Source organism: Bos javanicus, chromosome 19, assembly GCF_032452875.1.
Source record: "Bos javanicus breed banteng chromosome 19, ARS-OSU_banteng_1.0, whole genome shotgun sequence".
Taxonomy (NCBI): domain Eukaryota; kingdom Metazoa; phylum Chordata; class Mammalia; order Artiodactyla; family Bovidae; genus Bos; species Bos javanicus.
Genome location: NC_083886.1, coordinates 46,484,109 through 46,502,609, shown reverse-complemented (window position 1 = coordinate 46,502,609; position 18,501 = coordinate 46,484,109). Strand labels below are relative to the sequence as shown.

At 55.8% G+C, this 18,501-nt stretch overlaps 2 protein-coding genes and 1 non-coding gene across 8 annotated transcripts in view; all 3 read left to right on the top strand.

Annotated features, from left to right (window-relative positions):
* PLEKHM1 (pleckstrin homology and RUN domain containing M1) overlaps nucleotides 1-3,603 on the top strand; it is a 54,612-nt gene extending 51,009 nt beyond the window's left edge. For 4 of the 5 annotated variants that reach the window (XM_061392174.1, XM_061392176.1, XM_061392173.1 and 1 more), the window contains 2 exons: nucleotides 516-673; nucleotides 1,404-3,603. In XM_061392174.1, coding sequence (XP_061248158.1) covers nucleotides 516-673; nucleotides 1,404-1,515 — 270 coding nt within the window. In that variant the 3' untranslated portion in view covers nucleotides 1,516-3,603. Of the gene's footprint in view, nucleotides 1-515; nucleotides 674-1,403 lie in introns of those variants that run through there. The other variant, XM_061392178.1, reaches the window with a different exon arrangement.
* A 4,077-nt stretch (nucleotides 3,604-7,680) lies between these two features.
* Nucleotides 7,681-18,501, top strand: part of ARHGAP27 (Rho GTPase activating protein 27) — a 33,569-nt gene continuing 22,748 nt past the window's right edge. For both annotated transcript variants that reach the window (XM_061392180.1, XM_061392179.1), the window contains exon 1: nucleotides 7,681-8,337. In XM_061392180.1, the coding sequence (XP_061248164.1) occupies nucleotides 7,681-8,337 (657 nt within the window). The remainder of the gene's footprint in view (nucleotides 8,338-18,501) is intronic.
* On the top strand, nucleotides 12,416-12,520 carry LOC133233089 (U6 spliceosomal RNA). Its single transcript, XR_009731571.1, has one exon. It is a non-coding gene; the product is annotated as a U6 spliceosomal RNA (small nuclear RNA).

The window sequence follows — 18,501 nt, the reverse complement described above, 5'->3', positions numbered from 1 at the left end:
CCAGGGAAGCCCAGAGGAACCTAATTCCTAGAAACTTATTCCTGGAGAAATCAGAAAGGGAGATGTTGGGGCAGGGGCTGCTGGCTGCAGTTTACTGAGGCAAGACGTCCATCTTCAGCCTTTCAGCAGCTCAGAATGGGTGTCCAGCCATCCACGCTTCCTGGGGCAGTGACTGAGCCCTCGGTCCCACTGGGACAGGCAGGCACCACAGCCAAGCCCAGGATCACAGGGCTCAGCTGCCTTCCAGGCTGCGAGGGAGTAGGGAGGGTGAGGGTTTGGGACATTCCCTTCCTCGAGGGAGGGGACAGTGGATTCCTCTGTGCACAGGGACTGCACACCTGCATGGCTCGGCCTCACTCGGGGAGGTTTGCTTGCCCAAGTGGAAGGAAACTCCTCTTGGGGTAGGAATGCTCCAGGCAGGGCGCCAGGAGGAGCAGCAGGCCACATTCTGCAGACGGCCTCGGGCATGGCACGGCCTCTCAGAAGGCCTGGCGGCCGGCACTTGCCCTCCACAGATCGCGGACGGGGTGTACGAAGGCTTCCTCAAGGCCCTGATCGAGTTTGCCTCCCAGCACGTCTACCACTGTGACCTGTGCACCCAGCGCGGCTTCATTTGCCAGATCTGCCACCACCATGACATCATCTTTCCCTTTGAGTTTGACACCACAGTCAGGTATGCAGACGCCATGCCGGCCACCCTGCCCCACCACTCCCACCCCTGGGTGGGGGGCAAGTCCCAGGTGCCACTGCAAGGGGGACAGGCCAAGCCCTCACAGGACTCCCTGCCTCCCCCGAGCCACCCGTCTTCCTAGGGAAGAGGTAGCTGCTGCCTTTGAGTTGTGTGGGGAGGACCTCACTTTTGTCCTCTGCAAACAGGTGGAGGAGGGGCTGGGTGAGTTACTGGCCTGGAGTGCTGGCACAAGGCCGGACACAAAGTGGGCACCTGGTGGGCAGTACCTGCCACTGCCTCTGCCCCGTAACGATTGTCCCCAGTCATCACTCATTATCAGAAGCCTCTAAATGGAAAGAGGCCTCCATCAAACTTCCATTCCAACCCATGTGGGAGTGGAAAACTGAGCCGGTGGGAGCATCCGTTCATTTTCAGCAGATGTCCCCAGACCCAAACTCGACCCCCCCGAACAGACCTGGGGCTGAGTTTTTTAAATCGTAGAGTGTTTGGAACACAGGCAAGGAAATCAGTGAGTCTCGGTAGTATTTATAAGGGAAATACAATAGAGGGCATCGGTGTGCATCATGGGGCTTAGAGATCAGCACTGCGGCGAGAACCTTTTGTCCCAGGATGGAGAGGCAGTGCCTTGGGTGGCCGGCTCTGGTCAGGAGCACCGACCAGCCTCGAGCCCCGGAGGCTCGAGGTCCCAGCAACGCTTGCGGCTTTCTCCCAGGTGCAGCGAATGCAAGACTGTCTTCCACCAAACCTGCCAGGCCGTGGTCAAGAAGGGCTGCCCCCGCTGTGCCCGCCGGCGCAAATACCAGGAGCAGAACAGTCTCACCTAATCCCACCTCTGGTCCCCACCCGGGACCCGGGGCTCAGCCATCCCAGCCGGGTTGGCCACCAGCCTGGCCACACTCTCAAGGTGTCACAGAGCCAGGAAGACTCTCAGATGAGACCAGAGGACTGGCCTATGAGAGGGAGCCCCAGGAGCCCCTGATGACACCTCCTATCCCCCACCTATCTGCTCCAGGAGGCGCGGACACCAGCAGGTGCCCCCTGTCCGACGGTGTGGGAGGAGGGGGCCTTTGCACTAATCAGCCCAGCACCCCTCACTGACACCCCATCCCCATGAGGGCTGTTCAACACTGTGGAAACAAGACTTGGGGAGCATTTTCAATTCCACATTCCTGATTAAAAGGTCTAGTTTTTTTAAGGTGGATTTTTTTCCCTTCATATTTTGACAGAAAATATTTTTTTATTCTTGACCCTCCACAAGTCACCCAAGAAATCCAGGCATTCTCACCCTGAGCAAATGTGTAGAAACCGCTCAGGCCCAGCCTGGAGGTGGGTGGTGGCTGGGTGGACAGGCCCCCCAGGACAGAGCCCACCAGCTGGCGGGTGCCTTTCCTTCGCCCTCACCGGGCGCTTGCTGCTGACAGCTCCTGTACAACGTGCCAAACTGCCGTGGGCCAGGCAGGCTCAGTCCTGAGGACCACGTTCTTTCCCTTCCTCTGCCCCCACCTGCTCCCTGGTCCCCCCTCCACCTGAAAAGCCCTTCAATTTCTCTGTGTCAAAACCCACCCCCCACCCCTGCTGCGGCTCTCCTATAGCCTGGGATCTTGGGCCCGAAGGAGGAGGGCTATGACTCGGAACCAGCACTGTCAGCACTTTGAGCCTTCCTTGGTCCAGGGAAGGGTCGTCATCTAGCCCACCCCTCAGCCCTCTGCCCTTCTCACTCCTACCCCCGACTGGCAGCCAGATGGGAAGGGGGCTGCTGCAGACGCATTTCAGGAACACAGCCCCGCCGGCCGGGCCTGCCGGGACCGAGGTAGGCTGGGTCCACACTGCCCCCAGCATCTTTCCACGAAGAGTGCCAGCCCTGCTGCGGAGATGCACGAGGACACGCAGGAGAAGCCACCTGTGGAAGGGTGCTCAGCCAGTTCATGAAGCCATGAGTTCACAGAGTTTTGCTGGACTAGCCCAGGAGGGCCGCTGCCAAGAGATTGGAACATTTCATTGGAACACGACTGCCTTTGGAGGGGATCTTCAGGTGGAGCCTGAAATTGTTTTCAAAGCGATATTTAGACCCTGGGGCTTTGGGGGGCATGATTTCTCTGTTGCCTCCCCACTTCTCCTGGACCCAGCAGGCCCCCCTCAGCCCTGGGACCCCCCTGACCATCTTCTCTGTGCTCAGCTGAGATAGGAGGCCTCAGGTAGATATCCACCTTCACTGTCAAGAGACAAACCCACTGCCACCTCTCCCTTGGGGTGATTCGGCTGCTGAGTCACCTGCCTAGCCCTGTGGAGCTGGATAAATTGTGCAATAGAGTGGAGGAGGTGGTGGGTGGGTCAGGGAAGGGGCTGTCACACAGCTTCTTTGTCCCCATCACAGAAGATGGTGCACACCTGTACCAAAGCCTCCTAAACCAGGAAGTGGGTCCTTAGCCCCACCCCCGCCCCCAGCCAGCATTAATGCTCCACCAGAAACACAGCCTGATCAGAGCCAGAACTGGTGGTCCTGGGGTGGGCAGCACTGCTTGAGCCCAGCCCTGTGAGTGTATTCTGTATCCCAGAAGATCCCTAGGCGGCAGCAGGAGTGAGGCCCTGGAGAAGCCCACTTTGGTTCAGCGGGGCCTGGCACACCACACTCCCCACCTTCTCCGAGACCAGTAGCATTAAAGCTGACCGCCTCCCTCCCCACCACCAAAAAGCTGCTGATGCTTTCAGATGAGTTGATTCACCTTCCTCACCTCCAGTGGAAAGCTGGTATGAACCTCAGTAGTGCCCACACTATTTTTAAAATTTTGTTTTATGCAATAAACTGTTTCTAGTGCAGGGCCCTGGCCCTGAGAAGTGCTTTGCCATGTACTGAAGGAACTGCGGCCATGTGACTTTTGAGTGATTTTGCAGTAAAGACCTGCTGTTTCTAATCTGTGGTCTGGTTTCTGAATCTGAAAGCTTCCACTGACTGGGGGAGACCACAGGCCCTCAGATACTGTCTGATAGCCTCCACTGTTCTCAGTCAGTCCCTGGGCACAGGGGAGGGCTGGAGGGGGGTGGTTATAGGTAAACATTGCAAGCAGGGGGCTTGTGTGCCAGGAGTGAGCATGGAGAATAGTAGAAGTAATTCTTCAGTCTGTTCCCCACCCTTGCCTCTCCTCTGAGTCAGCCTCCCCAACCACCACCCCCCACCCCCCCGCCCCTGGCCTTGGGGTAGGATTTCAGGGCCTTTGGGAAGGTTTATTCACATACACTCATGTAACTGAAGCTAATGCCTGGAATCCCACTGTGATGGCTTCTTTCCTGTTCCTTAAATGTCAAAGCACAGACCCCTGACACTGGAACATGTGAAACCATTTCCCACTGGTCATCCAAGGTGAGAAAGAGGCTCAGGAAGGAAAGGCTTGTGAGCAGGGCCAGATTCAGGGCTCATGGTTTTAGGGCTCCAGCTGGCCTTGGCTGCCAGCTTTCCTCTGAAGTTCCAGCAGAAGTCTGGGGGGTGGGGAGGGCCTGCAGGAGGAAGCCCACTGCTGCTCTTGTAAAGACAGAAGAAGGAAACAGGCTAATTCCCAGGGAAATCAGGGTGCAGGAACTTGGGACTGAAAGATTCATGTCTGCAGTTTCCTGTCCTTGAAGCAGCCTTTCGGCCTTTGAGGGAGCACCCTCTGCCCATAGCATGAGCCCCAGCTTCCCTTGAGGGCAGGAGGTGGTGGGCTCGGAGGAGCCTTGAGGGACCTGGTGTGTAGAGGCAGGACCCAGAAGAGCACATGGCCAATGTGCTGCCTTTGGATTCAGTCGTCCATCCTTAGCAAGGTGTTTCTGAGAATACTTGTTTCTCCCTTCCCCCTCCTGCCTAAAGGAGGATAGCAGATGGGGGGTTTGAGGACCCCAATTCAACCCCAAAGAGGAGGGCTCATCTCATAATAAAATTAGTGATAATAATAATTCATCAGATGTGTGTTCTTAACAATGTGATGATAACAATACGTTAGCCTGACCTGCTGCAATCCATGAGGTCACAGAGAGTCACAACTTGGTGACTGAACAACAACAATCCTATAAAGTAGGTGTTACTGTCCCCAGTTTACAGGAAAGCAAACTGAGATGCAGAGATAAGGTGAGCATCTTGAGTTCAACCCCAGGAGGTTGCTCTGGGCTTTGACGGGTTGGCTGGGGGTCGGGGAGGGGGGGCTCCTCCCCCACAAGGATCCAGGCCAGGAGGTAGGGGAAAGGGGATGGAGTAGAGCAGCGGTGGAGGGAAATCTGGCCCGCCTTCCTCCGCGCTCATCCCACCGTCCTGGCTCTGCTGCCTTCCTCCAGGAGACAGCCAGGTGTGGCCCAGGATCCCCGGGAGGTGCAGGGGAAGGGGGTGGCGTCTGCGCTCCTCGGGCGCTGGCCCGTCCCAGAGAGGACAGGAAGCCAGGACACCGGGGATTGTCTCTCGCAGCCGCAGCCCCAGCCCCGGGAGGAAGTTCTGCCGGGTGCTCTCCGCCGGTGCCTCCCTCACTATATTGTTGAACAGGAAACAGGGCAGCGCGGGAGCTGGGCGGTGGAGGAGGAAGCACCGGACGCCGAGCCCCCCGCGCGCCTGCCAGGACAAGTGGAGGCGAGGCCAGCGAGCGGACACCGAGGTGCCAGGGCCGGGCCGGACTGGGCGGGAGTGCTGATCTGGGGTGGGGAGGGGGACTGCAGGTGGCGGGGTCCTCACCCGGCAGCACCAAGCACCCTTCGCGCAAGGCGCAGGAGCCGGAGCTGAGCAGTCTTGGGAGGAGCGCGGCTCGGGACGGATCTTGCCCTCGCTCAGGAGGAGGTGGGAGGCGAAGGACTGCCCGCCGTCCTGGGGCAGGAGGGGCCCAGGTCCAGGTCCCCTGCGTCGACCCAGGCGTGGGCGCCGCTGTGACTCTTGTCTGTCTCCCAAGCCGTGGACGCAGGGCACCTCCTGGTGAAGGGTCGGTCTTCGCGCTCCAAGGACCCTCCCCGCTCCCCTGATCCCTCTCCTCTTCGCTCCCCCCAGGATCGGGGAAGGAGACGAGAACTGGGTCCCCTCCCCACCCAACCAGTGACCCCGCGCCCCGGGGAGCGTCTCTGCAGTGGGAACCCCACTCCAAGTTTTTCGAGGCCTGGCCGAGCTGAGTTCGAAAAGGGCCTGGGGAGGACGAGGATGGGACCGGAGCGGCAGTGCCTGCAATCCGGATGGTTCAGGATGCAAATAGCCTTGCTAGGACTGGGGACGCTCGGGCTAGATGTCAAGCCGGGTCGAGCAGTCCCGAAGCATCGCGTCCGCGGGACGCAGAGCCTCTTGGAAGCCGTATCCCGAGCGTGGGGGTGGGGCGCGGCAGGGGCCGGACCCTACCCTCCCTTGGCTCCACTCGTGAACCTTCCGTGCCCCTTCGGCCGCAGCCCTCCCTGCCCTTGCCCCTCCCTCAGGCCTTCTGCTTGGGTCCCGCCTCCAAGGCCCCACCGGCCTAGGCGGATTTCTTCAGGCTCCGCCCCGCCCCTCCCAGACACCGCCGCTTCGGGAATTGAAGGCGGTGCTTCCAAGCGTCCCTCACCTTCTTTGCTCTCCTTGCCAGCTCCAGCTCCCTAAAGTCTCTCCAGCCAAGCCGTCTGAAGCCCCGCCCAAGGAGATGGCAGGGCCCTAACCTGCATCCATCCTCCGGCTCCACCCAGCCCGCCCATGGGCTCCGCGAGGCCCGCCCTGCCGACGTAAGTGAGAGGCAGGGGGTTCGGGGGAAGGTGGAGAGAAGGTTGTCCTCCTTAAGTTTGGTTGGCTTAGCTGCAGTCAGCTTAAGGACCCCGCGTCCAGGGCCCAGTGTGCTCAGTGGCTCAGTTTACACTCTTTCCCCGTCGAGGAAAGTTTGAGAAAGTAGAGAAGGAGCGCTAGGCGCCCCGCGGCCAGACCCTGTGCCTTGGGTCGCTCAGACTCAACCAGAGGCCGAGCTTCCACCTGCACCTGCTTGGTCCCAGGTCACCATCGTGGGGCAGTCGATGTGGCCGATGTAAAGGCTTGGAGGGACCAGCCTCACAGACGGGCTTCCAGTTGGGCTGTGACGCCGCTCCCCCGACACACCAGGGTCCAGGCTGAGCCTGCGAGAGGGAGAGTGGGTTGTGGTGTTCACTCCGGGATAACTTTAGGGGTCCCTTGGGTACACCGCACGGATAGTCACTATCAAAGAGTGCATTCTCTAGGGGCCACTCTGGTGGGGCAATATAGAGACCGCAGGGCAGAGGGCAGGCCGCAAGGGCCAAGCCTCTCTCTGGACGTGGAGGTGGGAGCCGGAGCGCAGGGGGAGGTGCTGGTCGGTCTGGGCGGGCGGGGCTCCGGGGTCACGTCTGTGGCTAAGCCGCTGGGAAAGGAAAGAGAAAAACCAAGAGAACCGGTTTCCCCGGCCTTGGCAGTCGCGGCCCCTTATGCCAAGGCCCTTGGACTAAGCAGGGCAGGGACACTCCCAGAGTAGAGCGAAGCGGGGGCCGCTCCCAGAACCTGCGCCCCAACTCTGTCCCCCTCGGGCCTGGGGCTCACGCGCCTTGGTGGGTGGCTGGGACAATAGGAGCTGCCAAGGACGCGATTCCCTGAGAGCTCCTGGAAGTGTCGGGACAGGGCGGGATGGACGTATGGGCTATTTTTCCCACTTTACAAATGCGGAAACTGAGGCCCAATTTTTATACACACGTGATGTCCCCCCCAACCAGCCTTAAAGCTTCCTTGGCTTTAAAGCCGGACCGGTGTTAACCATCTCCCCACCGAGGGATAGAATTTTATACTCCAGGCCGCAGAATGAAAGGGCTGTCTTAATTCCATCGCTGCGTGTAAGAATTAAAACCGTAGAGATTATTTCGTCCAAGCCCCGCGTTTTCGAGATAGGAAAACCGAAGCCCGAACGTACACGATCGTAGCTTCGGGACTCGAAGTCTTCGGGCTCCCCTGTGCGGAGCGCGGCCCTCTCGGCGGCCCTGACCTCCGCGCCCCTCCTCCTCGTCGCCCACAGGGACACGCGGCGGCCGCGATGGCGGCGGACGTCGAGGGGGACGTCTACGTGCTGGTGGAGCATCCCTTTGAGTATACGGGCAAGGACGGGCGCCGCGTCGCCATCCAGCCCAACGAGCGCTACCGACTGTTGCGCCGCAGCACGGAGCACTGGTGGCACGTGCGGAGCGAGCCGGGCGGCCGCCCCTTCTACCTGCCGGCGCAGTATGTGCGCGAGCTGCCGGCCCTCGGCCACCCCGCGCCCGCCCCGCCGCCGCCCGCGCCCCTCCAGGGCCCCGCAGCTCCCGAACCGCTCGCCTATGACTACCGCTTCATGAGCGCGTCGGCGCCCTCCGGACCCGACGGCGCCCCCGCCGAGCCCCGGGGCCGCGCGGGCTCCCTGTGCGGCCGAGCTCGACCGGGCGCGGCCACTCAGCGTCGAAGCCTGGCGCCTGGCTCGCCCGCCTGCCTGTACACGCGGCCCGCGGCGCCCGTGCGGCCCGCGCAGTCCTTGGACGACCTGGCCCGCACCGCCGCGCCCCCTGCCGGCCTCCTCGGGAGCGGAGGCGGCTTCAAGGCCTGCAGCGTGGCCGGCTCATGGGTGTGCCCGCGGCCCCTGGCGCGCAGCGACTCCGAGAACGTCTACGAGGCCATCCAGGACGTGCGCGACCCGCCGACGGAGCAGCGGCCGGAGCAGGTACGCTAACGGGAGCCGGGAGCGGGGAGACCGGGGCGGGGGTTGCTCCCACCCTCCAAGAGCCCGGACGCTGGGAGACCCCCGGAGCCTTAAGTCCCGGCTCGACGGAGCAGCTGTGTCTGCCGGCTTTAGACCAACTCGCTCACGCCGAGCCTAACTTGCTCAACCACGAAACCAGAGGGGTACAGGCTTACTCAAGATTTCTTATCTGCAGTTCCCAAATGCCAAAGCTCCCTGGAGCTCAAAGGGCTTCTGTAACTCAGTTAACGGTAGAATTTAACTTGAGCCCATGTGCGGCCGTGGGCAGCCTTAATAGTGTGAATATTCAAGTTTTGCTGTAGAAGAGCAAGTAAACCCGATCATACGGTGCCGCTCAAGCCTTGCTGCGAGCGTTATGTCCCCTGTAGCAGGTGCGGGCCCGTTACCTTTCTAAAATCCAAACCATTCCAAAACACATCTGGAATGAAATAAGGGATGGTAGCAGAGTGCCGCCGCCGGCTCTACCTGCCTCGCGTTTCTCACATGAGCTTGGGCTTCGGAGGAGATAATGGATGTGAAAGTCAGGGGTCTGCTTCCTTTTTTGTCTGGTTCCAACATTTTAGTTCCTCTTTTTTTTTTTTTTAATTTCGATGGGTTTGTTTCAGAAGTAAGTCCAGTTATAGTGAGGATGTTCTTTTTTGCCTCAGAATCTGGTTATGTAAATTTGGGGATTTCTGAAATAATATTTAAATATTATTTTTAAAATAGGGGCACGTTTTAAAAACTCTTACAACTTCAAAATCCTTTGCTGGCCCGGACTTCTTCAAGTTTAGGGACTTTTCCGGGAAAGATGTGGGGGGGGGGCAGTGCACAGGCCCCCTTCTGACATCTGCCGCAGCTGTGTACTTATGGGCAATCCACTTCCTCACTCAGAGTCTCAGTTTGCGTTTAGACCAAGAGGCTAGGGGACGGTGGAGAGATGACTCCTGAAACTTGTGAGTCTCTGATTTCCTTTTTTGGACCCAATATGATTATAATAAATATTGATGCCTGCCACGTGCGGAGACTGAGTCTGGGATGCCCAGAGGAAGGATGCACCGTCCCCATCTGCAAGGCCCCGGGTCTTCCCTCCTCCTGGTCTTATGGTGCAGTGTTCAGGATTTGAGGCTACACAGACTCGAATTTGACTCTGCTGGATCACCTGCCAGCTGCTAAACGAGTCACTTCACTCACCCCGCCACGATGCCCTCTTGTGTACACGCAGAACAATATCAAAGGATTCGAGTTGTTGAGAGCCTTAAAAGAGGTGAAGCGTGGAAGTGCTTGACACGTAGTAGGCGGTCTGCCAAGACTGGCTGAGGTCCCACTGGGTATCTTTTCCTCCGGGCCGGCTCCACCTTTGCTACAGTTTTTGCAAGGGGCAGCCCGCCCTCTGGTGGCCAGAATGGGGAACAACGTGCGGCGTGCAAGGAAAGAGATCAAGGACCCTGAGGGGAGAGAGCTGAGGAGGTGGAGGGTGACGGAGCCAAACCCTTGCGCCAAACGCCTCTGCCAGCCCACCATCTATCTATTCCATCTTCTCTGGAATATATGGCTGCACGCCTGCTCTCCTTGCCCCCGGCGCCGCTCCGTTTCTTCCGCAGGCTCTCGCGCCTCTCCACACTCTCTGTCCTTGTGATGGTGGGAATATCTATTTGGCTCTTGGAGGTGCACTCCTCCCTTCTGGAGGTGGGGGACTGGCCTTGCTCTCTGAACCCCAGCTCCTGGCATCGAGCCTGGGCCAGAGCCTTACGGAATGTGCTGAGGAGGGACAAGGAGAGGCAGCTCCCTTAACCATGAACCCGGGCTCTGCAAGTCTGCCCAAGGGGCATCACAGCAGAGCCCAGGACCACAGTGGTAGAAGACCTCCCGCCCAGATCCCAGTACTTCCTGAGCTCAAAGAAAAATCATCCCAGCAGCCAGCGTCTCCGCCTCGAGCCTCCGGCACCTCCAGCTGCAGTGGTGTGTTAGGAGTAGGTGGACATATAGATGATCAGGGTAAGGGGTAGGGCTTGTACAGGGAGGATCTGAGGTGTCTGCCGGAGACCTGGGTTTACCACCGAGATGCTCTGCTCAGTCTCAGCTCTGGCCCTAATTCACTGTGTGACCTGAACAAATCACTTAGCATCTCTGGTCCTGTTTCCTCCCCGGTGTAATGGGAATAAGACCACGGTCCCCGTGGCCGTGTTTTATTTGAGTGTCAGCTGTCGGCCTCCCTTGACACCCCATCCAGGACAAACTCCAGAGCAGGGGAGTTGGTTCCTTCCTGGGAAGGAAGTCCCACCCTGCTGTCTGTTCACAGCAGCACTTAGAGAAGGAGTTTCCTGAAATGTGAGCCTGCCTGTAATCTCCTTGGAGGAGAAAGTTCCCAGCTTTCCCCTCCATTCACTAAGTGAATTGATGGAACACCTGCCAAGCACCAGGTGAGCCTTTGGATTTAAAGGCGGTCGAGGCACAGCTCCAGCTCTGGGGGGCTCATTGTCTGGGTTGGGAGACTGGCAAAAGGGGACAGATTTTCAGTGTGGGGCACAGGCCGTCTGTGATGTAGCTACACTCGAGGTGCTGAGGTGCGTGGGCAGAGGTGAGGTGCGAGAAGATGTGGCACCTTTGAGACCTTACAGGTGGGGCTCAGGGATGAGAGTGTGGGGTCGGGAGTGGATGGTGTCTTGCTGAGCAGGGACTCATGGGCTCTCGGCAGGAATTTGGACTCTATTCTGCAGCCATTGGAAGGCTCTCAGCAGAGAGGAGAAGGGGATTGAGGGAAGACCCCTGCGGCTGGGCCTTGAGGAATGGTGAGGACCTTTGCGGTCTCCCAGGCATGCAGTGGTGGCGGGAGATTTGGGAGGTAGGCTGGGTGGGACCTGGTGGCCAATGGGCTGAGAGGGGTGAGCAGGATATCAGGAGGAGCTCCAGTCTCCCAGTGTGCCCTCTGGCACTGGCAGTGGTGCTGTTTGCGGCCTGGATAACCGGGGAGGAGGTGGTGGAGGAAACAGGCGATGCTCACTCTGTCCTTGCCTGGCTCCAGTGCGGGACAGCTAGGACTGCTGCCCAGGAGGAGGCCCTCAGCGTGTGATAGTGGAGCGATAGGGGTGGACAAGAGCTCCTGAGACAGTCCTGGGGCCACCGCATTCGAGACAGCCCTGGGGCCACAGTGTTTGGGCAATAGAGGGAGGAGAGAAGAGCGAAAGAGGAAAGAACAGTCAGGGAACAAGAAGGGAAAGCAGCAGAGCACTGGCCCAAAAGCCAAGGAGCGTCCAGAAGAAAAGAGAAAGTGAGATAAAGGTCATTGGGCTTTATTGGAAGTGGCCACCAGAAGGTCAGCGGCTATCTTATCAGGAGCTGGTCCAGGGGTTGCTGAAGGCAGAGAGCAAAGGGTCAGAGGAATGAAGGTTGAGGACACAGGTGCAGAGTATAGACAATTCTCAGAAGCTAGGCAGAGAGGGGAGATGCTATGTGGCCAGGTGTGGGTGTAAATCTTGGGTGGAGGCTCCCCAGAATCTCCTGAGAGGGGCAGGAAGACAGGGAGGCAGAGGATGGCGAGGAGGTAGTTGAAGAGATTCCACCCCAGGAGAAAGGAGTGAGGAGCAGAGGCTGGGAGCAAGGGGGGAGGAGGGGGGAGGAGGGGGGGAGGAGGGGAGGAGGAGGGGGAGGGGAGGAAGAGGAGGGGAGGAGGAAGGGAGGAAGGAGAGAAGAGAGAGGGAGGGGAGGAGGGGGAGGAGGAGGGGGAGGAGAGGAGGGAGAGGCATGTGTGGGTGGAGGTGACGTGGGGTCATCAGAGCAGGTGGGGACAGTGTCCAGTGGGTGGACCATCGGACAAGGGGAGAGGGTGGTGAGGAGGGCAGGATGATCGGCAGAGGCAGGGACTGGCGCCCCTAGAAGCGAGAAGCCTCTACCACATGGGGCATTTCACCAGTCACCCAGCTAGGCTAGCATGTAGTGAACGCGTGCTGTGGGTTGGCCACTGGGACACACAGCCTGGGAAGATGCGACAGCCCCTGTCTCAAAGGGGCTAACAGTTCCATGAGCTCTCACTCATCCTGTGAGCTCTCACCCTCCCAATGCTCACTTTGGCAGCGCATAAATTCAAATTGGAACAATACAGAGGAGATGAGCATGGCCCCTGAGCAAAGATGACACGGAAGTTCGTGAAGTGTTCCATATTTTAAAAAAAACTCATATTCCCAGTGGCTCGGAAGGCAGGCCTGGGCACACCCCACATTTGCCCAGAGTACAGACAGACAGAGGTTCAAAGGGGTTTAGTGACTGACCAAAGGTCACACAGCCAGGAGGAGGCAGCTTCAAGACCAGATGCATTCCTCAAGGCCCCAAACCCCACTCTGACCCCTAGGCTGAGTCTCGGCCAGGCGGCTTTCAGGCTTGGCCGCCCCATTCCCCTTAGCAAGGACAGTACAAGCCCAAGGCAAACAGGTATTCACCTTTCAGAGTGCCCGGTATGTGCCCAGCCATGTCGTGGGCACTGGGGCAGGGAGGAGGCAGGAATTCTCTGTGCCTGATGGTGAGGTGGGAGAATGAGATGTCCCAGGAGAGGGTAGAGGGCCTTCCCTGGTGGCTCAGTGATAAGGGACCCGCCTACCAATGCAGGAGACACTATCAATCCCTGGTCCAGGAAGATTCCCTGGAGAAGGAAATGGCACCCTGCTCCAGTGTTCTTGCCTGGGAAATCCCATGGACAGAGGAGCCTGGCAGGCTACAGTCCATGGGGTCGGACACAATCGGTAACTAAACAGTAATAACAGGAGAGAAGTAGAAGCACCCCTTCCGAGGAGGGAGAGAGGGAGGAGGGGGAGGAAAGTGGAGGACCACCGGTCCTCCCGGCCCCCCCCACACACACATGCTGCCAGGAGGCAGTCTGGGAACCCAGGAAGGGGCCTCTGTGACTCCTCCCCAGAGACTGCGGGGCCCACCCCTGGGCCAGGGGCCGTTCTGCCCCGGGGATTTCAGGGTGTGGTCACCACCGCGCCCTAGAACAACTCAGAGGTGGGAAGGGCCAGGCCGGCCACCTGGACTGGGGCCCGCCCCTGCCGCCGGGCATTGGCCACTGGGAGGAAGGGGTCACAGCCCCAGCCTCCGCAGCGTCTTAGGCAAACGGCCCAGGAGGCGCCGCACCTAAGCAGCTTCCAGACGGCTAGGAGCCCCAGGGCTCTCCTTCCTCCTCCTTGGCCAGACCGGTGAGTGACCAGGAAATGTGCCCTGGAGTCGGGACCCTGGGGGAGGAGGGGCGCGCCATGGCGGTTTTCCCACACCCTCCTGCGTCCCCTCCTGATCATTCTGTGAGCCCACTCCAGAAGAGAACCCACCCAGTGACCCCTGCTGCCACGTGCCCTGCCCTCCTCTCCGGATCCCGGCCCCGCACTCCGTGGGACAGACTCCAAGGGCAGCCCCAGGGAGCTGTGACCGGGATGAGGGAACTGGCCTTGGGCAGACCCAGCTGGATCCCCCTTTGGGACCAGCTGGCCGGAGGGGGGCTTCTGAAAAGGAAGGGGTGGTCAGAACAGAGGAGCAGAGGCCAAGTGGAGGGACTCATGCGTCCACTTGTCCGCCCTCCCTTCTAACAGCTCTCCCCACTGCCCAGTTAGGATAGCTGTCCTAGAGTGGCCCAGCTGGTTTCTTTACAGCTGGCCTGAACTCACCCTCCCCGTGACTCACCTGCAGCCCCAAGCTAACCTGAGAGCCCCACTGCCCAGCCTATGACCTGGTTTGTGAAAGAGTAGGTCCTAGGGACCCCCCCTCCATGCTTACCAACATTGCTGGCCACTGAGAGCCCTCCCTGCCCACTGTTCCCAAGGCAGAAAGGCATAGCCTCCAGCCCTGCAGGCTGTTGTCGCTGGGTGGTCCCCCCACCCCCAGCCCGGGTCTCACCTGGCTCCCTTCAGCCCCCAGGCCTCCTGAGACAATCTCCTGGCAAGCCCACCTGCCTCCCCACTTCTCCCTGAGCTCTGCAGCTTGCTTCACCCTATTTCTATTTGCTCTGTTCTTCCTGGAGCTGTTGATCCAATAGTGGGAGAGGATGGGCAGTTGGTACCGAATGCCAGCCCTGATGGCTGGTCACTGTCACGTCCTGGGCACAGGAAAGCCCATGATCATGACTGGGGGTACCTGATGATCAGAACACAGTCACTGTTCCACAGCAGAGTGTTGGAGCGATTTGGAGCTGGATCTAGGTGGGGCTTCCCTGATGGCTCAGATGGTAAAGAATCTGCCTGCAATGCAGGAGACCTGGGTTCCATCCCTGGGTTGGGAGGATCCCCTGGAGAAGGGAAAGGCTACCCACTCCAGTATTCTGGCCTGGAGAATGCCATAGTCCATGGGGTCACAAAGAGTCGGACACAACTGAGCGACTTTCACTTTCCCTTCACATTCTGCCTGGAGAATCCCATGGACAGAGGACCCTGGAGGGCTACAGTCCATGGGATTGCAGAGTCAGACATGACTGAAGCGAGTGAGCATGCACGTTCCCCCTATAAAGATAATTTGTGTGTGTGTGTTTAGTTGCTCAGTCATGTCCAACTCTTTCTGACCCATGGACTATAGCCCACCAGGCTCTTCTGTCCGTGCAGTTTCTCTAGGCAAGAATACTGGGGTGGGTTGCCATAACCCCCTCCAGGGGATCTTCCCCACCCAGGGATAGAACCCAGGTCTCCCGCATTGTAGGTGGATTCTTTACCATCTGAGCCACCAGGAAAGCCCATAAAGATAGTTTGCTGCTGCTGCTGCTAAGTCGCTTCAGTCGTGTCTGACTCTGTGCGACCCCATAGACGGCAGCCCACCAGGCTCCCCCATCCCTGGGATTCTCCAGGCAAGAATACTGGAGTGGGTTGCCATTTCCTTCTCCAAAGCATGAAAGTGAAAAGTGAAAGTGAAGTTGCTCAGCCGTGTCCAACTCTTAGCGACCCCATGGACTGCAGCCTACCAGGCTCCTCCGTCCATGGGATTTTCCAGGCAAGAGTACTGGAGTGGGGTGAAAGATAGTTTAACCCCATTACAAATATTTGGATAATGGGGGGGGATTTCAATCTAATGATTCAGGGTTTTGGTTTTTCTCCATCCATTCTGCTTTCCTAGGCTTACATGTTGGGGAGTTTTATAGACATAGGGTTGTGCCAGCGTACGCTGACATTTATGATGCACTTTTTCGCTTCCACATCTCTTGATTCAGTAAAAAGCAGGTAATGCTACCAGGCACTGGAGACGATGAAAAATCAGAGGTGGTCCCTGCCTGAAGGTAGCTTCCATTCCAGAAGGAGCGACTGACAAGTAAATGACAGTTACACTATTCTGTGGTGAATTCCAATGCAGGGTTCTATGGGGGACATGTCCAAGGAGCACCCCCCGCCTCCATCCCACATCTCTCAGGCGAGAGGGAAATCTACAATGCTGTCCAAGGAGGTGATCTCAGAGGTGAATTCTAACGGCATCTGCAATTCAGCCTCCTGAGAAACCTTCTGGACCTGGTGCTCTGTCCGTGGCAGATTTTATTTATTAATTTTGCTCATCAATGGTAATTAGTCTTTTTAGGTTTTCCACTGGTTCGCTAGTTAATTTTGGCCATGTCGTTTTTTATTTTATTTATTTTTGGCAGTTTTTTATTTTACCGGGGAAGTATTCCTTTTTTCTAGATTTGTAAAAGCTCCACTTTTGTCATGGATTTCCTTCTGGCCTAGTAAATAATTTTTTTTTTTAAGTTTTCAAAGACAGAGAAAACCTGTACATTTTCTCTCTTTCTTTGGTTGCATCAGATCTTCATTGCGTCCTGTAGGATCTTGGCGGCACACACTCTCTAGTTGTGCCTTGCGGGCTTAGTTGCTCACTGCCTGTGGGATCTTCCCGGACCAGGGATCAAACCTGTGTCCCCTCCATTGACAGATGGATTCTTAACCATTGGGCCACCAGGGAAGTCCCTGTATGTTTTCTATACAGATGTTTTTGTATACTTAAGGGATGTAAGGTTCCATATGTACCAAATCAAGTTTATTGATTATTCAAATACATTTTCTTTATATGCTTCTTTTGTTCTGATTCTGATAGAGGTGTATTAAATCTCCGTCTCAAATTCTCTCTATAAAGTGCTTCATGTACTTTTGAAAAAAAGATTTATTTATTCATTTATTTTTATTTTTGGTTGTACTGGGTCTTCATTGCTGTGCACAGGCTTTCTCTAGCAGTGATGAGTGGAGGCTACTCTTCATTGAGGTCCACCAGCTTCTCACAGTGGGGGCTTCTCTTGTTTGGGGCACATGGGCCATAGAGAGTGGGCTCAGTAGTTATGGGGCACATGAGAGTGGGCTCAGTAGTTATGGCGCGTGGGCTTGGTTGCTCCACGGCATGTGGGATCTTCCCAGACCAGGGATCAAACGCATGTCCCCTGCATTGGCAGGTGGATTCTTAACCACTGGACCACCAGGGAAGCCCTTTTCTCGTACTTGTAATAGTTTTTTGCTTTTTCTATTTAATTATAATGCTATTGGGAGCATACAGATTTTGACTGTCCTGTCATCACAAATTGTGCCTTTGTATCAGTATGTCATATCCCTGTTTATCCTGCTTAGTGCCTGTTGCTCAGTAGCTCAGCTGTGTCTGACTCTTTGCAGCCCCATGGACGCAGCACACCAGTCTTGCCAGTCCATCACCATCTCCCAGAGCTTGCTCAAACTCATGCCCACTGAGTCGGTGATGCCATCCAAACATCTCATCCTCTGTCATCCCCTTCTCCTCCTGTCTTCAGTCTTTCCCAGCATCAGGCTCTTTTCTAATGAGTCAGATCTTCGCATCAGCTGGCCAAAGTATTTGAACTTCAGCTTCAGCATCAGTCCTTCCAGTGAATATTCAGGATTTATTTCCTTTAGGATTGACTGATTTGATCTCCTTGCAGTCCAAGGGACTCTCAAGAGTCTTCTCTAATACCACAGTTCAAAAGAATCAATTCTTCAACACTCAGCCTTCTTTAAAATAATAATAATAATAATGGTTGAAAATAAAAGGACACAGAGAGATACCAGCAAGTGAAAAGGTTAAAATAAAATGAAATAAAAAGGAAGCATGACCATATTAATAACAGAAAGGTAGAATTTCAGGTTGTATATTTCAGATACTTGCTTGTATCTCTCTGTGTCCTTTTATTTTCAACCATATCACTTTTTTATAAAAAAAAAAAAGCATATTTCTTGTGTGTATCATATCACTAATTTTTAAACCCAAGCTGTGTCTTAATGGGATAATTCAGTGTGTTCACATTTCATTTAACAATTGGTACACTGTCCTTGATTTTATTACCAGTGGTTTGTGTTACATTTATTAGTTTACCTTGTGGTATTCTTTTCCCCTTTGATGAGGTTGCTATTGATTCCCTTTTTTCTTCTTCTGTTAATCTCTTGTCCTTCTGTACTTTCTTCGTCATTAGTGGCTTCTGCTTTTCCTTCCGGTTCCTAATCCAGTGTGTTCTAGCATGTGTGTGATGAGGATTCTTTTTCTCAGCGACCCATCTGGAACTCACAGAGCCCTGCCAGTCTGTAGACTTGGGTCCGCTTTCCAGCTTAGGGAAATCTGCTTGTTCACATGACTATTGTTTCTTTTCCTTTTTCTGTTGCATGTTGGCTCTCCTGGCTGGATCTCCCAGTTTCTTATCTTTTCCCTCTTTACTTCCATCTCTGTGTGCTTTTGCTCTGAGGTTTGAGATATTTTTTTTCTGCTTGATCTCCCAGGCCACACATTTGAATATCAAGAGGAACTATCTTCTCCTCCAATTAGTAGTACAACAATATATTTTAAAGTTCTAAAGCAGTCCCTTTCTTCTTCTTTTGTGCCTTACTTGAATCTTAAGAGAGTTTTTTCTTCTTGTTGTTCACATTATAATTATATTTTCTGGCCCTCTATCTTGCGAATAACCTCAAGGTATGTGTTTTTTCTTTTAAACTAGGTTATATACTTATGTGTTTTTTTTTAATCAAAGCATTAAAAAGTATATAACAATAATTCTCATACATATCATTTTCCTTGCCCTGTTCTTTATCAGCTTAAAAGTTACCATTTTAATCAATTCTTTCTTTATTCTCCCAGAGTTGCTTTCTGCAAACACAGACTAGTATGAATATATTGATTATTTTCTGTCTGTCTTACACAAAGATAGCA